This window comes from Carica papaya, chromosome 3, assembly GCF_054855325.1.
Source record: "Carica papaya isolate Zhongbai chromosome 3, ASM5485532v1, whole genome shotgun sequence".
Taxonomy (NCBI): Eukaryota; Viridiplantae; Streptophyta; class Magnoliopsida; order Brassicales; family Caricaceae; genus Carica; species Carica papaya.
The window spans coordinates 12,544,556-12,561,503 of record NC_142311.1 but is presented as its reverse complement, the minus strand read 5'-3'; the positions used below and the strand labels follow the sequence as shown (position 1 = coordinate 12,561,503).

Sequence of the window (16,948 nt, the reverse complement as noted above, 5' to 3'; positions counted from 1 at the left end):
TTATAACTTTGCATTGTCGACAAGTAACAGCCAGCCGTCTTAGCTCAGCTGGTAGAGCGCATGGCTTTTAACCATGTGGTCGTGGGTTCGATTCCCACAGACGGCGAAAGGTTAAATTTTTTTTCCATAACAGCTAAAAAATACTCTGTTTACATTTCTTTGTTCTCACCACTTGAGGTCGTAATGTCAAATTCTCAAAGTAAAAAGAGTCTCTCTACTCTTTTCCCCTTTTCTTTGTTTCTTGTTCCGTAGAGCAAAAAAGATAAATTAACAAACAGATTTATTAATTATTAAAAAAAAAATTTGAAACTTGAGAAATCTTCTTTTCTCATTTCTATAGCTAATCACCAAACCTTTCTCTACTGTCCTATATATTTTTTGATGTGTTTCAGAATATATTGTTGAAATTAGTGTTAGCTCAGAAATAATATGTATGGTTTTCAAAATTATAATATATGATACATATTTTAATAACTGTAAACACAAATAGATTATAATGTACTACTTGCAAATGTATAAGGTTTATGTTTCTTAGATGTTATAAATTCTATTTTCCGCTAAAGTCAGATGTAATGTTACTTTGTTTTTACCTCAAAGATAGCAACAAGCCGTCTTAGCTCAGCTGGTAGAGCGCATGGCTTTTAACCATGTGGTCGTGGGTTCGATTCCCACAGACGGCGTTTTTTCCCATTTTCTATCTTCGTCATTGTTATGTTTTTTCCTGCACTTCCCTTACCTATTTCTCTGTGTTTACTTCCTACTAAGTGGAGCTTTTGAAACATGCATTCATGTATATCATACACTTTCATGTATCATATTCCATTAATTCATTTTTTTTTTCCTCTTCAAAATTAGTAAAAACTAGTTTAGTTTTGGTTCTACATACTGATCCACATGGAACAAACCATTTTCGTGCTTGATACAATACCATTGTTCTCTAGGCAATGAAATGCTTAGTTCTGACTTAGGATTTCTCTTCCAACCCCAAAATCAATCTGATGGCCGAGTAGAAACTGTTGCTTTCTTCAATTGTTCTGCAATTCTCTTTGCTTCACCTTCACCTTCACCTTCACCTTCTGCCTTCACATCCCTACGAGCTTGCTTCCCACCAAATTTCTCCCTAAACAAAATTACAACTTCATTTCTCTGCAAATTACCAAGAAAATACACTTGAAATCACAACATAACAAAACATAAAAATGAACAGATTCGATAAGAGTAAAAAGTAACTTAAAGCACCAGTTCTGCAAACAATGGGCTTGGCATTCCAATTCTATGACCAGCAGGTAGAAGCTCCCATGGTCTCTTTGCCCTTTCCAGGTCTCCACTTTCGTCAGAAAGTGAAAATTCTGCTTCGGGTAAATTGAGCTGGTTTAGAACCTGGAGAGTGTCATGAAGACCAAAAGCAGTAAATTTGGTTTGTGTTTTTTTCTAAATTTAAAGTTGGTTAATTTCTTTGTTTTTGCATACCTTTGTAGTAAATGACGGCATAAAAGGCTGTAATATCCATGCCAGAAGATAAACTAGCCCTACAGAGGTTTTCGTGACAATAGAACAGGAAGCTTGATCTTTCTTGTAAAGATCCCAGAATTGGCTCATCTGGGTTTGTATAAACATTAGATAGACAAAGAATGACCACATGGAATGAGAATAAAGTTAAGCTTAACTTGGCGGCTTACTTGCAGATACGCATTTCCTTCTCCGGATATGCTCATTCCGATCTTCAATCCCTGTTTTAGCTTAACCTACACATGTCAAGGTTATTGTAAGAGGATGGCTCGAGAACAATTTACAGGACTGAATGCAAGAGTTGCAATCAAGAAAATAAGAATCTTTTTTTACTACTTTTTCCATTGCTTGTACATATTGCTCCACATAGTTTCCAACTTTTTCTGCCAATTTCTTTGTTAAGGGATCTGATTCTGCTCCTGGGGCATCAGGAATTGTCGATCCATATCCTCGTCCTGAAAAGGGAAATAGACTTGGAATCAAAAAGCTCTAGTACCATATTAAATAACAAATTTACAGAGCAACATAATAAAAGAAGATCTATGAACACGTCTCAAGGGAAAGGCTAATGGCTTATGCATATTGCAACTAACCTAGAGGTTTGGCAATGAAGCTCAAGACTCGGTTTATAAAATTTCCCAGGTTGTTTAACAGTTCAGTGTTCAGTTTTGCTTGGAAGTCCTCCCATGTAAACAAGGTATCTGATATCTGAGACAAAGAATTGATCCACAAGAATCAGTCAGCCGATCATATCTTAGTAGATAACCAGATTTGCAGCAAGGAGAACTCGCCTCTGGCCGGTTAATTAGCAGATAATACCGCCACACTTCCGAAGGAATATTTGTATCTTTCACATCTGTGCCAAAAATTCCTACCCCCTTGCTCTTAGAGAACTTTCCTGGACATCAAGCAATGTAAAATTCAATCTGTCAAAAGCAAATGCAGAAGACTTATTAGTGTCTGTTTGGTAGCAGAGATACCCGATTCGTAGTTTAAGTACTCTGTGACACTAATGCTCTTCATCAGTGTCCATTTTTCTCCTGTTCCAATAAGTGTTGATGGAAACATCACCTGAAACCAGATAATTATCAAAGAAATCTTGAAGTGTTTTCTATCCTAATTCACGGAAGTTTAAAACATTATGAAAAGAACTCTTACAGTATGGAAAGGCACATTGTCTTTGCCCATAAACTGATAGAGTTCTACATTTTCAGGGTTCTTCCACCACTGTTCCCAATCAGCAGTATGGCATGAAGTGATAGAGATGTAACCAATTGGTGCATCAAACCATACATAGAAAACCTGAAGTTGAAGTTAACAGCACAAAAAACTTAGGAAACATTAAAATGAGAAATTAAACTAAATATACTGGGATAAAACCTAATGTAAACCAACCTTATCCTTGAACTTTTCATGAGGAACAGGAACACCCCACTTAAGATCCCTGGTAATGCAGCGAGGTTTAAGACCTTCTTTAAGCCAGGCATATGTAGCTTGAACAGCATTTTCACTCCAACATCCAGTTACCGATGTTTCAGTGATGTACTCTTCTAACTTGTCCTTCAACAATGGAAGCTCTAGAAACAAGTGGTTTGTGTAGCGGATTATTGGGGTCGCCTGACAAAACTGTACACAAGATTAAACACGAAAAAACACTTGGAAACTAAACATTTTCAAAGAACATATATATAGGTATACCTTGCATTTGGGATCTATAACTTCTGTTGGATTCAATAACTTCCCACATTTTTCACATTGATCCCCTCTTGCTGATTCATAATTACAACCTAGAGTTGGACAAGTGCCTTCCACGAGACGATCAGCCAAAAATCGTTGGCAGTTTTCGCAATACAGCTGCATTAATGTTGAGATCCAAGTTCATGAAAACAAACTGGAAATAATGAACATGTGTCACAAGTAGCAAATATAAGAAAATAGAGTCTGCAGCAATGGAGAAATACCTGTTGCATTGGGTTCTCAGAGAGCCAATTGTTGTGCACCAATTTCTTGAAAATTGCCTGGCAAACTTGGGTTTGCAGAGGAGTTGACGTGCGGCCAAACTCATCAAATTTTATGTCAAACCACTTGTACACCTCCTTATGAATTGCATGGTACCTAAACAAATCAAAATTTATTCATTACCAAAAGCGAACAAAACTAAAGGTAAGTAGTCCTATATCAGATTGCATGGTACCTAAACAAATCAAAATTTATTCATTACCAAAAGCGAACAAAACTAAAGGTAAGTAGTCCTATATCAGATTAAACATACTTGTCGCAAACTTGTTGCGGAGTACAATTCTCTTCCATGGCCTTCGTCTCCGTCGCTGTTCCATACTCATCAGTTCCACATATGTATATCGCATTATAGCCACGAAGACGACAATAGCGTGCAAAAACATCAGCACTTAAAACACCTGATCATACCCAAGTAACAGTAAAGAAGAAAGAACAAGGAAAAGGAAAATTAGAAGAAAGATAGTTTGTGAATAATGAACTAGAGAAGAAATTAAATAGTAGTTTACAGCCAATAATATTTCCAAGATGAGGAACGTTATTGACATAAGGCAAGGCGCTAGTAATCAGTATGTTCCTCTTTCCAGGTACCGGCAACTTTACAGCTTTCTGCTTTTCTTCGCTTTCTTGTTTGTCTCCCATGTTCATGCTCTCACCAAGACTGAAAAGAAAATCGTTTACTTCACCAACACTTGCCGGCCGACTTCATATACAGATATATATATATACATATATATATATTAATTTATACGGGTGTTTATACAACTTCTAAGCCACCAAATAGATATTTGATCTTCAGAAAGATCTTTGCAGGATGTGAGATTTGAGTGTGCAAATAAAATGACTGTACACTGTAAACAAGTGAAAGAAAATTGGAGAATAAGCGAATCAACTATTACCAAAAGTGAAAAATGCCGAGACAAGTTGTGCAACTTTACTTTAATCCTTTCAAAGAACATAAGCAAATGGCAGAAAAAATATCAGAGGAATAAATCCTTCAAATGGCATCTTATCTACAATTTGCTTTAATAAGTTCCGAGAAATGAATCTAGCAACAGTCTGTTTTCGCCCCATAAAAATTTGTAATCAAGGTATGTTGAATTAATCATTTTAGAAAATTTATATTTACAAAAAATTAGATATACCTTTGTTGAATTAATGAGATATTTTTTAATGGTTTTATTTCTATGCTATATATTTGAAAGAAAGTTAATAACTGAATTATTTAGTATAACCATTTAGCTGAGTTTCTGCGCCGTCATCAGTACCTCAACCAAACAGGGTCTTACCACACCCACAGCGAACTGTAGAGCGCTTGCTCAGTACGACACCGTTTGAAACTTGTTTTCCCTCCATTTCTATGCTCTTCTTCAACGGACATGACATGAACCATTCATTTTGGAGTAGCAAAGAAAGTGAACGCTTTTATTCACCCTGTGCAGATGAGGTTTCATGTATGCCCAAAACATCTCAAGCCTCTATTGTTGGTTTGCAAAGATAAAAAAACTATAGCCCAAATCCATGCTTTCATGATCTTGACTGGTTTCTCCACCCACGGAAACACCATTGGCCGCTTAATAGCATCCTATGCGCGCATGGACAATATCTCTTCAGCCCGTAAACTGTTTGAGAATTTGCCTCGGAGAGGTGTCGATGCTTACAACGCCATGATTATCGCATATTCTCGTAATGGTAACCCAGGAGAAGTTATGGGTCTCTACAAACGGATGGCTATGGAAGGAGTTAGACCTGATAGCTCTATTTTCACGGTGGCTATTAAAGCGTGCATCAGCTTGATGGATATGGAAATGGGGGAAGAAGTTTGGCGTCGAGCTCTGGATTCTGGTTATGCAGGTGACGTGTTTGTTGGATCATCTATGTTGAATTTGTACGCAAAATGCGGGAAGATGGATGAGGCAACGGTGATTTTTGATCAGATGACAAGAAAGGATCTTGTCTGTTGGACTACAATGGTGACAGGGTTTGCTCAAAGTGGGCGGCCCAGGGATGCCATTGAAGCGTATAGAAGAATGCAAAAAGAGGGAATGGAAGGAGACATAGTTGTAATGGTAGCATTGCTTCTGGCTTGTGCGAATCTTGGGGACTTGAAAGCTGGTCTTTCAATACATGGGTACATGACAAGGCGAGATCTTCCTCTGGACATCGTGATTCAGACCAGCCTTGTGGATATGTACGCCAAGCATGGATTTGTAGAGCTTGCTGCTCATGTGTTCAGAAAGATGTCTCATAAGAATGTAGTTTCATGGGCGGCATTGATCTCTGGCTATGCTCAAAATGGTTTTGCAGGGAAAGCTCTTGACTTGGTGATGGAGATGCAGGATTATGAATTCAAACCGGATTTGGCTTGTCTTGTTGGTGCACTTTTAAGCTGTTCGCAAGTTGGGTTTTTGAAACTGGGCAAATCCATACATGGTTACATTGTGAGAAATCTTGATTTTGATCGAATTGCTGCTACTTCTTTGATTGACATGTATTCAAAATGTGGAGAACTTTCTTCTTCACGTATCATGTTTGATCAAATAGATTCTAGGGACTTGATTTCTTGGAATGCAATGATTGCTAGCTATGGAGTCCATGGACACGGAAGGGAAGCTCTGTCACTCTTCCTCCAGATGATAGAGAGAAACTTAAAACCAAATTATGCAACTTTTGCTTCTCTTTTCTCAGCTTTTAGTCACTCAGGAATGGTGGAAGAAGGTCAATACTGGTACGATCTCATGGTTAATGAATACAAGATTCAACCAAGTGAGAATCATTATGCATGTATGGTTGATCTTTTGGCTCGTGGCGGACAAGTGGAAAAAGCCCTTGAACTAATAGATTCCATGAACTCAGAACCAGGATTGACTACTTTGGTTGCGCTCTTGTCAGGTTGCCTTACTCATAGAAAGTTTTCAGTTGGAGAGATAGCAGCAAAGAAGATCCTGTACTTGAATCCTGACGACCTGGGAGTCCATGCCTTAGTTTCAAACTTATTTGCCGTGGGGAAGAAGTGGGATGAGGTAGCTGGTATGAGGAAGATCATGAAAAGAACAGGGATGAGGAAAGTCCCCGGCTACAGTGTAGTAGAAGTGAATGGGAAGCTTCATGCATTTCTTAAGGATGATAAGAGCCATCATCAATATGAAGATATCATTCATATATTGGATAAACTGGATTATGAGATGAAAGCAAAGTACAGAACTAAAGATTCATAACCTTGACGAGGAAGAGAGAAAATGTTTCATGTGGCAAGAATCAGAGCCAGCTACTTTATTCGTGGCCTGAACACAGGGCTATGGATCGGATTACAGATATCAGCAGACTGGGCATGGCACACACACAATACAACTGACTTTCTGATATATGAGATCAAGTCAGTTGGAACTGATTTTGACTACCTTGAGAAGCCAATACACAAATTACTATTGCTAGAAATTCTTTCCAGATTTGAGAAATAAATGATTTCTCTTAATGCCAGCCAAAAAAAATTGTGGTGAACTTCTTCAACCACGAGTCATTCATCACCAGCAGTTGGCTAAAAGAATTTGTAGAGGGTCATAGAAAACTGTTATCTTACTTGAATTTATCTTGCTAACTGCACTAAGAGCATGCCAAACACTTCCAGAATACAGTAAATAAGGGAAGTTCAAACAGAAATTTAGCTTTAAGCTAGACTTTTTTCTTCTTCATACCAATACTTCTGTTTTTCATTTGGATCAAGAGTAGCAAGTTTGCTAAAAGCATCATCTCGCTGCCACGGTTGAAAAGTTTCCCTTGACCTTTATCCTCTTGCATCTAGCAGCTCTTTTTGATATCTAAAAACAATCTCAATCTACTGGGAATCAGGATACTGTCTAAAACTCAATCACCATGTCAGCTGAAAAGAAAAGTCTGTATCAACAGCCAAACAAAGAAGAGAGAGAGAGAGAGAGAGAAGAAGCAGAGAGATTTAACCACAAATCTAGTTTCTTGAGAATTACAAAATTTTTGACAATGCTAAGCACTAGCAGACACCACTTTGCTTATGTTAAAAGGAGCTACCAACCCTTCATCAAAAAAAGAAAAAAAGAAAAAACCACCAAACACCTTCAACCCCTACAAGGAGGTAAGCCAATTCATGACAATTCCTATAACATTTTGGATGCTCGATCAACATCACTGATGACAAAAAAGATTATACCCGAATATTTAACATCAAGAGTCTTTCAAAAAATTTCTAACTTCGGTATCCTAGAGCTTGATTCTGAAGATTTTGGTTGTCTTCTAGTAATCGATCATACTCAAGCAGTAAATCTGCAGATTGTTTCTGAAGAGCGGCAACATGAGCTTCAGCAGTTTCAATCTTCTTGTCCTTCTCTTCAGATTCCGTCTTCAGCTTCTTTAAATTCTCTGATAGTGAAGAAATTTCTTCACGCAGGAGCTTAATTTCCTTTGATGCTTTCTCCTCCTTCTCCTTGAGCTTCATTTTCTCCTTCTGAAGCTGTTCAAGCTCCTCTTTTGAAGATCCCACACTACTCCTTAACCCTATAAGCTTTCTAAGATAATGGTGCATCCTATCAATTATGAATCCAAGGAATAGGGTAAAACCTGTAAAAAGAGTAATGCAGCGTTAGCAGGCTGAACAGCACGCTGAGAGTATATATTTATATATAAATTATCATTATTTATTATTTAGTTCACTCATCATTGTAATGCTCAGAAATGAAAGCTAATTCAATTAACAGATAATGATTAACCCAGTCTCTTTAATTTTTAGGATCCCCAATCAAGGTGCATCACCAGTTTCCAGTCAACAAAAGACTAATCTAAGATTGTTTCTCCCTTCAGACTAGTTGACTAGAGCTGTACATTGTATACTACAAGATCACCTTTGAATGCATTTTGCTCTCTACAAGCCTCTTAAAGAATGTCAGCCTAGTTGACTAGAGCTGTGCATTGTATCATACAATGATCACCTGTAAATATAGTTTGCTCTCTACAAGCCTCTTAAAGAATTTTAGTGACCAATGATTTTCAGAATCTTCCAAAGTCAGTTAATTCAGATGCTAATAGATTAAAATAAACAAAAATAAAATAAAACTGTGGCATCCAGTTGGACTAAATCTTATAATTAAGAGTTTCTCTTTTTTTTTTTTTTGAGGAAAACAGAAAGGACAGTAGCCTTAACAAAAGATTGGGAGTCAAAATATCCATGCAGTTAGGATGCTCTGGTAAGCAAAAAAACAGCTTAAACAGGCATCACTAGTTCTATGAAAAGGAGAGCTCAAAAACAAAAACCCCGAGAGTCTCTTTTGTTTATCTCTCTCCAGATTAGCCAAAAAATAGGCAAAGGAATAAATGTAGAAATCTTCTTTCTAGATTTACAAACCTTAAGCCCCCCCTCCCCGGGCCAAAAAAAAACCCAAAGTTTATCAAAAACAATCCATGATAAATTGAGGAGAGGAATGCAGAATCCAGAGCCTTCTAGCCTCCAAGCAACATGGACTATTTTTTTCTTGTGTCTCATTCTTTGTGCAATTCCAAAACCAAAAAGACAGTGCTTTACAGGAAAACAAGAGAAAATGCTACCTTATCGCTTTTCCTTTACTTGTACCTCACATCATCCACAATAGAATTTCCTTCATGAATTCCTAGCTGAGAATCTAACAATGAAGCAATTGCATAAACAACTTATCCAACATTAGTTGGGATTGTGTTACATGAAATCATTACAAAATCAGGATAAGGATAGTAATTCATGGACTTCGGCAGCTTTTGCTGGACTTCACCGGTTCAACCCAGGGAAAAGAAGAGACAATTAACAAAATAAAACAAACAGAGGCCTGAGCAGCCATTCTTGTAGGACAATCTAAGACAAGCTACAGACCTTGTTACACAGACGTCATAATGATCCATTGATATACAAAAATGCCATAGTTTCTCCAAAGAACAATTTCAAGTTCAACCATGATTTTTTCAGTTCAACCATGATATTAGCAAAGTGCAGCTGCTGCGCCACAACTTATTCAGCATAGAAAACAGTAATGGGAGTTAGAAGACTACATATGTGAATGTAGCTAAATTAAATAGGCTACCTATTATACTGCTTTGAAGCTATTTGCAAGACCTGGAAGCACAATGTGATTTACTTGAGGTATAGCCTCCTTTTCCTTTATGTGTTTGACTAGGTTATTCTCTGTTTGTAAATACTATTCAAACTACCATAAAGGATGATGAATTTCATAGAAGCCCTCATTAATGCAGAATATTATGTCTTAATTCTGAAATTTCCTACACGACAAATTCCAGCTTACTTAACCCGACAAGCCCCGTTAACCATATTTGTTTCACCTTGGAATATCTGAGAATCACCTCCTCACAAAGTTGAAAAGCCAATAAAACATTTACTCCATATACTTATGTGACTCAAAAGTTGTCTAATTATAGTTCAAGCATAGAAGTAAATAGCACCAATGAGATTCACATAGCCTATGCAAAAGTTCTGCGTTCCTCCATATTCCAGCTTCCAGAAGTATGGAGACACATCATTTTCCATGTAGAGCCACATGATCACTCTAACTAGCCAACCAAATAGAAGGCTATTCCGAAATAATGGCAACCAAGAAAACAAAGAATCAAAGATAAAAAGAGCCAATAGATCATACCCATGAGTGAAGCCTCGAGCAAGTGGGTTCTCCACAGAACCTGATCCATGGGTGACATAGTACCAAGCTTAGCACCCTTGTTCTGGATCTTGATAATGCTCATAAGACTTGATAGGAGAATCACAGACATAGTACCCGCAATGGTTTTCACAGTCGCCGGGCCTTTCCCCGTCTTCACCTGATCCAAACTCTTTATAACCAGCTCCCTAAATGGACCAATCTTTACCAATAGAAGGAATGCTATAACACTCTCGGCAAGAAGAACCAAGAACAGCAATTGAATCATTTCTGCTTCGAAGGAGATACCCACTGAAGACCAAAGAATCCCTTAATTTTCCTTTAGTGGGTATCAATCTTCATGGGCGGAAAATGCGCACTCACCCACCAAGAGCGGTTTTTAGCTTCCAAGAAAGAGGGTTTCGAAACTAATGAGTCCTCGGATTGAACGAAAAAGTGAAAGAAAGTAGCATTTTCTTGTTAAACCCCTTTTGTTTTCACATGAAACTAAGAAGTACAAGCGGATCGTCCCCGTAGGTAACACCGCGAGAAACTGAAGAAGGAAAACAAAAACTAAAGCAACTGCACCACGTCTACGATCTTTCCATAAAATGAGTTTAAGTTTACGGGAAAGAAAAAACTAAAACAGATGATTCAGACCATGAGATTTTATTCCAAAAAAAAAAAAATGGAGACTTACAACTAAACAGAAGAATGTTTTTCTGGAAAAACCCACTCGTTCTTTTAATGGGCTTCTTTCTTGATGATTCTAACCTAAACTAACTAGCATTCATTTTACCCATAAAATGTAACAAAACAAAAAGAAAAACTAAACTACATAGTGGGAATTACTTAATTAATAAATATTCGTAAATAAGAAGAGAAGAAACAATGATAACAATGGCTTTGCCTTTTCCAGTCAAAACCAAACATGCAGAAATATATATACATATATATAATCAAATTATAAATAGGTAAAGGTATTGAAAGAGCTAAAAAGGCAAGCTCACTCAAACTCAATTTATTTTAGGCAAAGAAACACATGGAAAAGTTGGGAATTAGTCAAAAGTGAAATAAAGACATACAAAAATAAGATGATAAAAAGAGGTCAAGGCATTTACGGAAACAAAGATAATAAACACTTAATTAAGGCAACTTAAAAACTATAGGAGATTATCATAATTTAGGGGTTATATCTAAATTACTTTTAATTTTTTTTTTGTTTTATCAGTAAATTTAACAAATTAATAATATCTAGTAAAATTTAATTGCAAAAAAACTCAAAGCATGATATGCCTGCTATTTTTTAGTACTAGGAATTCGGATAGAATGCACCAAAAATAATCATGTCTTGGGTGTTGTACATTGAGATAATGTCTGTCTTGGTCACTGGCCTCTTGCCGATCCAAGCAAAAAGCTCAGACAAGTTGGGTTTGATCCATCCCGGTAGGCTGATTGGGCTGGACTAACCCAAAGGGGACCACCGAGTACGTTGCCTGCCCAGTCTGATCCGTAAAAACTGAAAAGTCATCAGACCGGTTCAACAGTTCCAGGTAGACCTAATTCGAGACATTAGCATCTTTGCTCTTGACTGTTGACTGAGACGAAGACTCTGTTTGCTTTGGGAAGACTTCTGGTATTTGTTAATTGTGTACCCATTAGCGTCAGAAACGATCCATGATAAATTGAGGAGTTAGCATCTTTGCTCTTGACTGTTGACTGAGACGAAGACTCTGTTTGCTTTGGGAAGACTTCTGGTATTTGTTAATTGTGTACCCATTAGCGTCAGAAACGATCCATGATAAATTGAGAAGTTCATCAACTGCCGGTACAGGTGGTGCCGGTCAATATTTGATAAACTCCTCTCTGTCCTTCCTTCTCTACAAATTCCCCATCTTTCTCTCTTTCTTTTTCTTAACTCTCTCTATATTTCTTGCTGGGTCGTAAGATTTTTTTTTTCTCTGGACTGATCTTTAGCCTTTGATGGTAATCAGTCGCAAAACTTGAATTTGTTTGAAGGGTCTGCTGTTGCCAAATTTGGGTTCCGTTTTCAAGTTTGGCGGAGATAAATATGGCAGTAAGTTATTCTTTTTCCTCCATTCTTGCTGTTTATAGTTTTGTTTGCGGTTTGTTCTTTTTTTTTTTGGTTCTTCCCCTGTTTGCTTACTGAGAAAGCTGTAGGAGAGAAAGAAAGATGAGAATTTTGAATCTTATCTTGTTTTGTGAGTCATGTTGGTTTCTAAAGAGGTCAAAACAAGCTTGGCTAAATCGGTACTTTGAGCTCTTCATGATCTATACAATAAGAATCTAGATTGTGGGATTCTCCATGTTTCTTACATGTGAAAATATGGATGGTATTTGAAAATGAAAATAACATTTAAATGAGAACAGGAAACTCGACATTAGATGGAAAATAATAATAATAGAGAAAAGTTTTTCATGTTCTTAGATTTTTTTTTAAAAAAAGTTTATATTTATACCACATAACAAATATTACTATACATTTTTTTATGTCAACATTTATGTATTTAGAAATTAAAAATTAGCAACTGTTCTATGCCTTTGTGTATTCATTGAATTGCTTATTTGTGGATTGAAGACAAAAGCATTTCAAATTTGGAAAGCATATCTGCAACTTAATCAAATTCCTCCATCTTTTGTGGATACAATTATATATAGAGGATAGGAAAATTGGTACTCTCTCAGTCCTTATTTTCTTGAATGGATCACTTTCCATCCATTCAGTAATATTTTACCAGTGCTAATTGTTCATGCTCCTGATTCTGTCGATCTTCTTTCCTTTCATTAACTAACCTACTTCTGTAACTCAATCATGACAAGTAATTTTTCTGAGACAAGGCAGATGTTGATTTAGTGTTCTTATGACATAATAAAATCAAGTGTCAGAATCTGTTTACTCCATTAACTACTTGCTCAGGAGAGGTTCTTGTTTGAAAACATTTTGAGGAATTATGTATTTGTCAAATATTTTCAGAAAACAAAGAGTAAAGATGTATTGGCACCATTTCCAGAGAATCACTTGACATTATGGTATTGGAGTGTACATACACATTTTTCTTAACCAACTGGTTATATGCTCTGGTTCTGTGATATCTGTGTCTGCCAATTCAATTTAAATATGAAATAATATTTAAATATAACACTCAATAACAAATATAAACTAACATTATAAATATACAACATTAAATATTTATTGATCAAAATTTAATTAATTTGAATATAATTAAAAATTTATCAGTTATATATAGCGGGGCAGATATGGGCCGGGTAAATTATTAAATGTATACTCATCATATACCTATTTTTGGTTTATAACTTTCTACCTATCTCAGCCCATACTTCATTAAGCATGTATCTTAACTTATCTAAAAGATATTAGAATATTTAATGAAGTAATTGTATCCTGTTGCTATTCTCCATCCAATTAAGGGAACATATTCAGATAATAACATGTTGGTGGATCACATATAGTGTTAGCTACCTCAAGTAGTATATTTTGGAGCTAAGCATCATGCTTGCATAGTGAATTTTCATCCTTATCTTGGTTACATCTTTTAACTTGTTCTAACTAAATTTTGAGTATTTTGATTAGGTATTTGTTTCTTGTTTCTATTCCTGCTCATTTTAAGGCCACTGTTAGTGCTTCCATTTTTGCTGCTTTTTTTAAATATGATACGTGAGACGGAGTGGATTGTGTTTATGGCTTAAAGATACTATGTGAATAGACGGCATGTTTTCAAAACATAAACAAGCTCTTCTATTGCCACAGCAACATTCTCATGTAGCAAAATTTGGCAATTGGGAAAGCGAAGACAATGTTCCTTACACAGCCGACTTTGATAGGGTTCGGAAGGGTCGAAGTGGGCAAGAGATGATAAATTCTTATGTACTTTCTGATCATGCTCCTCCAGCTCGATATCATGCTTCTAAAGCCAAACCTAAGGAGGAATCAGTGGGACGAGTGGCAGCTAAACAAATGCAAGAACGCCAAAAGAGCAGGGTAGAGGATGAGCTCAAGTTTTTTGGTGACTCTCCAGCACATCAGGATAATGTGAACCGCAGAGCAGCTGCAGGAGGACGAGGAATGAGTTCTGGTGAAGCCCATAGAAGAAATGCAAGAGCAAGTGCTGGATCTGAGAACAGCTTTGAGCGATCACCACTCCATCCACAGTCGAGGGTCACAGGGAGGGGAGGTGGGGTTTCATCTCCCTCATGGGAAGGAAGGGGTTCACATGAAAATAGCCATGGCACTCCTGGAAGATCTCGACTCAGACCCAAGGGCGATAACAGTGTAAACTTCTTCCTCCTAGATTGTTCCATTTTCGTATCTCATAATAACTTTGAGAGTAATACCTGGAACAGCTTGAAAAATTCTAAAGCATTAAGCATCTCACTTGCAATAGCATGTGCTTGCATGCACATTAGGAAATTCATCTACACACAAAACAATGAAGTGTTTAAATTTCATGCTTTTTGGTTGGTTGGGGTGGGGCAAATACCTTTACCAAAGATCGAATTTGTTCTGATTGGCAGCTTACGCATGTTTTGCTGAAAAGTCTTTTCACACCATTGAATGTTTTTCCTCTATTCAGTGCCTTCAGTTTGAATTTACATTTTGTAACTCCAGATATTCTATAACTTCTTTTTTCCCTCTTGGGAACTAGCACTAGGTACTGCCTTAGTTCTCTTTTATATAATGTCCGCTGTTAGCATTACTGAAGTACAAAGGGATTCTTCAAAAATCGTGTTTAAAATTTATCCCTTCTATGCTATTGGTATTTTAGCCTGATAAAGGTGCTGCTGTTCCAAAATTTGGTGAATGGGATGAGAGTAACCCTGCATCAGTTGATTGTTATGAAACTATTCTCACATTGCGGGAGGAGAGAATTTTTGGGGGAAGGGCACCAGGCATGCCAAATGAATCACATCACCCAAACACCCGGCAGCCTCCTCAAACTGATGGTGTTAATGTATGTTCTCAATATCTATTCCTCACCGAGTATATTTGTCTTTTAGCTTCTTTTTTTTCTTTGTTCTGTTAAAATAGGAAGAGCCTATGTTAACAGGCTGACAGGGAAAAGTCCAAAATCAGCAGCAGCTTGAAGAGGGAACCCGAGCTCAGCAACTTGAATAGGAAAGCCCGACCAGAAGCACGTATGATCCAGCCTGCAGAGGAAAGCTCACGCAGAAATCTTTTTTGAAGAGAAGAAGACTGCTTAAAGAGGAATGTAAATATATGTGTGTGTGTATTTGAGAAACGATATCATGTAATTATGGTGTAGAAATATCATACTATTTAAAACAATCTGTGGTATAAATACATAATTTGTAGAAAATGAGAAGCATCGAGAAAAATAAAAATCCCTCTCTTCAAAACCGTAACGGAGCTCTTCTTTTGCCACTCATCTCTGTGTTACCTTTTTTGTGGGATTTTCTACTTGTTTTGTGTGTTTCTCTAGCCGATCCATCAAAGACTACATGAAGATCTCCACTAGAAACAAATTTTGACCTGGTATTAGAGTGGATGGATGAAGAAATCTTGACTCAGATGGGAGGTTCAACCTTTCGTCAAGAAATCTCTCCAACAAGCGGGTAACATTCTCGACCCTTCAAACACTAATAGTTTATATTATATAGGCTGTGTGATAGCTCGAGTGCATTACTTGTAACACAACTTATAAATGTAACAAATTATTATTCATGCGCTCCATCTATACAGAGAGATTTAAAAATAAAAAATAAACAAGGATTTATGGATGTCATTCTGAAAATGCTGACAAATTCTAGTGATCCACTCATGAATTACTGGCTATAATGTAACGATATCGTAATTACTTGGATACAGAACACATTGTCACCCAACATCAAGTGTGGAACACTTTATGCCGACACTGCTTACCAGTTCTGGGTTGAGTTGGAACAATGGCATTCAGTTTCATTACCCTCAATAACATAAAAAATCTCCTCATCTGAATCATCTGTTTTGGTTTTTTCTTTCCTTAAATTTAAACCCATTTTATGAAAAGATCGTAGACGTGGTGCCATTGCTTTAGCTTTTGTTTTCCTCCTCCAGTTTCTCGCGGTGTTACCAACCGGGACGATCTGCTTGTACTTATTCAGTTTCATGCGAAGACAAAACGGGTTTTAACAAGAAAATGCTACTTTCTTTCACGTTTTCATTCAATCCGAGGACCCATTAGCTTTGAAACCCTCTTTCTTGGTGGGTGAGTGCGCATTTGCTGGCCATGAAGATTGATACCCGGCAAAGGAAAATAAAGGTATTCTTTGGTCTTAGGTGAGTATCTCCTTCGAAGCAGAAACGATTCAGTTGCTGTTCTTGGTTCTTCTTGCCGAGAGTGTTATAGCATTCCTTTTATTGGTAAAGATTGGCCCATTTAGGGAGCTGGTTATGAGGAGTTTGGATCAGGTGAAGATGGGGAGAGTCCCGGCCACTGTAAAAACCATTGCTGGTACTATGTCTTTGATTCTCGTATCAAGTCTTATGAGCATTATCAAGATCCAGAACAAGGGTGCTGATCTCGAACAGTTCTCCCATCTCAAGGCAAGAGTAACTAGTTCAAAGTCCTTTTAATTATGAACCACTTGTGCCTTTTGACAATAAACTGTCCTTTATATTATTTTTCTTCATTTGTTCTTGTATGTTTTCTTTCTCATGTTTCATTGCGATCTCTGATATATAATGTATTTTGTATTTGGCTGGAAAATATGAGAGGTATGGATTTGTTTATTGTATTCTT

At 37.0% G+C, this 16,948-nt stretch overlaps 4 protein-coding genes and 2 non-coding genes across 6 annotated transcripts; 4 read left to right on the top strand and 2 right to left on the bottom strand.

Annotated features, from left to right (window-relative positions):
- The first annotated feature begins 33 nt into the window (after nt 1-33).
- TRNAK-UUU (transfer RNA lysine (anticodon UUU)) lies at nt 34-106 on the top strand. Its single transcript has one exon. It is a non-coding gene; the product is annotated as a tRNA-Lys (tRNA).
- A 501-nt stretch (nt 107-607) lies between these two features.
- On the top strand, nt 608-680 carry TRNAK-UUU (transfer RNA lysine (anticodon UUU)). The gene has a single exon. It is a non-coding gene; the product is annotated as a tRNA-Lys (tRNA).
- A 120-nt stretch (nt 681-800) lies between these two features.
- On the bottom strand, nt 801-4,397 carry LOC110821660 (putative methionine--tRNA ligase). Its single transcript, XM_088215872.1, has 14 exons — nt 4,035-4,397; nt 3,782-3,926; nt 3,471-3,624; nt 3,208-3,363; nt 2,905-3,135; nt 2,668-2,811; nt 2,490-2,580; nt 2,301-2,407; nt 2,103-2,217; nt 1,846-1,964; nt 1,680-1,745; nt 1,471-1,599; nt 1,240-1,380; nt 801-1,146 (listed from the first exon to the last, which is right to left on the bottom strand). The coding sequence occupies exons 1-14, from the start codon at nt 4,171-4,173 to the stop codon at nt 991-993; spliced, it is 1,893 nt and encodes a 630-aa protein (XP_088071998.1). The 5' UTR covers nt 4,174-4,397; the 3' UTR covers nt 801-990.
- Nucleotides 4,398-4,430: 33 nt separating this feature from the next.
- Nucleotides 4,431-7,457, top strand: LOC110821659 (Tetratricopeptide repeat (TPR)-like superfamily protein). The gene has a single exon (XM_088215873.1). The coding sequence runs from the start codon at nt 4,968-4,970 to the stop codon at nt 6,741-6,743; it is 1,776 nt and encodes a 591-aa protein (XP_088071999.1). The 5' UTR covers nt 4,431-4,967; the 3' UTR covers nt 6,744-7,457.
- A 19-nt stretch (nt 7,458-7,476) lies between these two features.
- LOC110821856 (B-cell receptor-associated protein 31-like protein) lies at nt 7,477-11,188 on the bottom strand. The gene is made up of 2 exons (XM_022051825.2): nt 10,173-11,188; nt 7,477-8,115 (listed from the first exon to the last, which is right to left on the bottom strand). The coding sequence occupies exons 1-2, from the start codon at nt 10,456-10,458 to the stop codon at nt 7,745-7,747; spliced, it is 657 nt and encodes a 218-aa protein (XP_021907517.2). The 5' UTR covers nt 10,459-11,188; the 3' UTR covers nt 7,477-7,744.
- A 510-nt stretch (nt 11,189-11,698) lies between these two features.
- Nucleotides 11,699-15,572, top strand: LOC110824529 (RPM1-interacting protein 4-like). Its single transcript, XM_088215874.1, has 4 exons — nt 11,699-12,246; nt 13,960-14,481; nt 14,975-15,160; nt 15,257-15,572. Exons 1-4 carry the CDS (start codon nt 12,241-12,243, stop codon nt 15,389-15,391), a joined length of 849 nt encoding a protein of 282 aa, XP_088072000.1. The 5' UTR covers nt 11,699-12,240; the 3' UTR covers nt 15,392-15,572.
- The last annotated feature ends 1,376 nt before the right edge of the window (nt 15,573-16,948 follow it).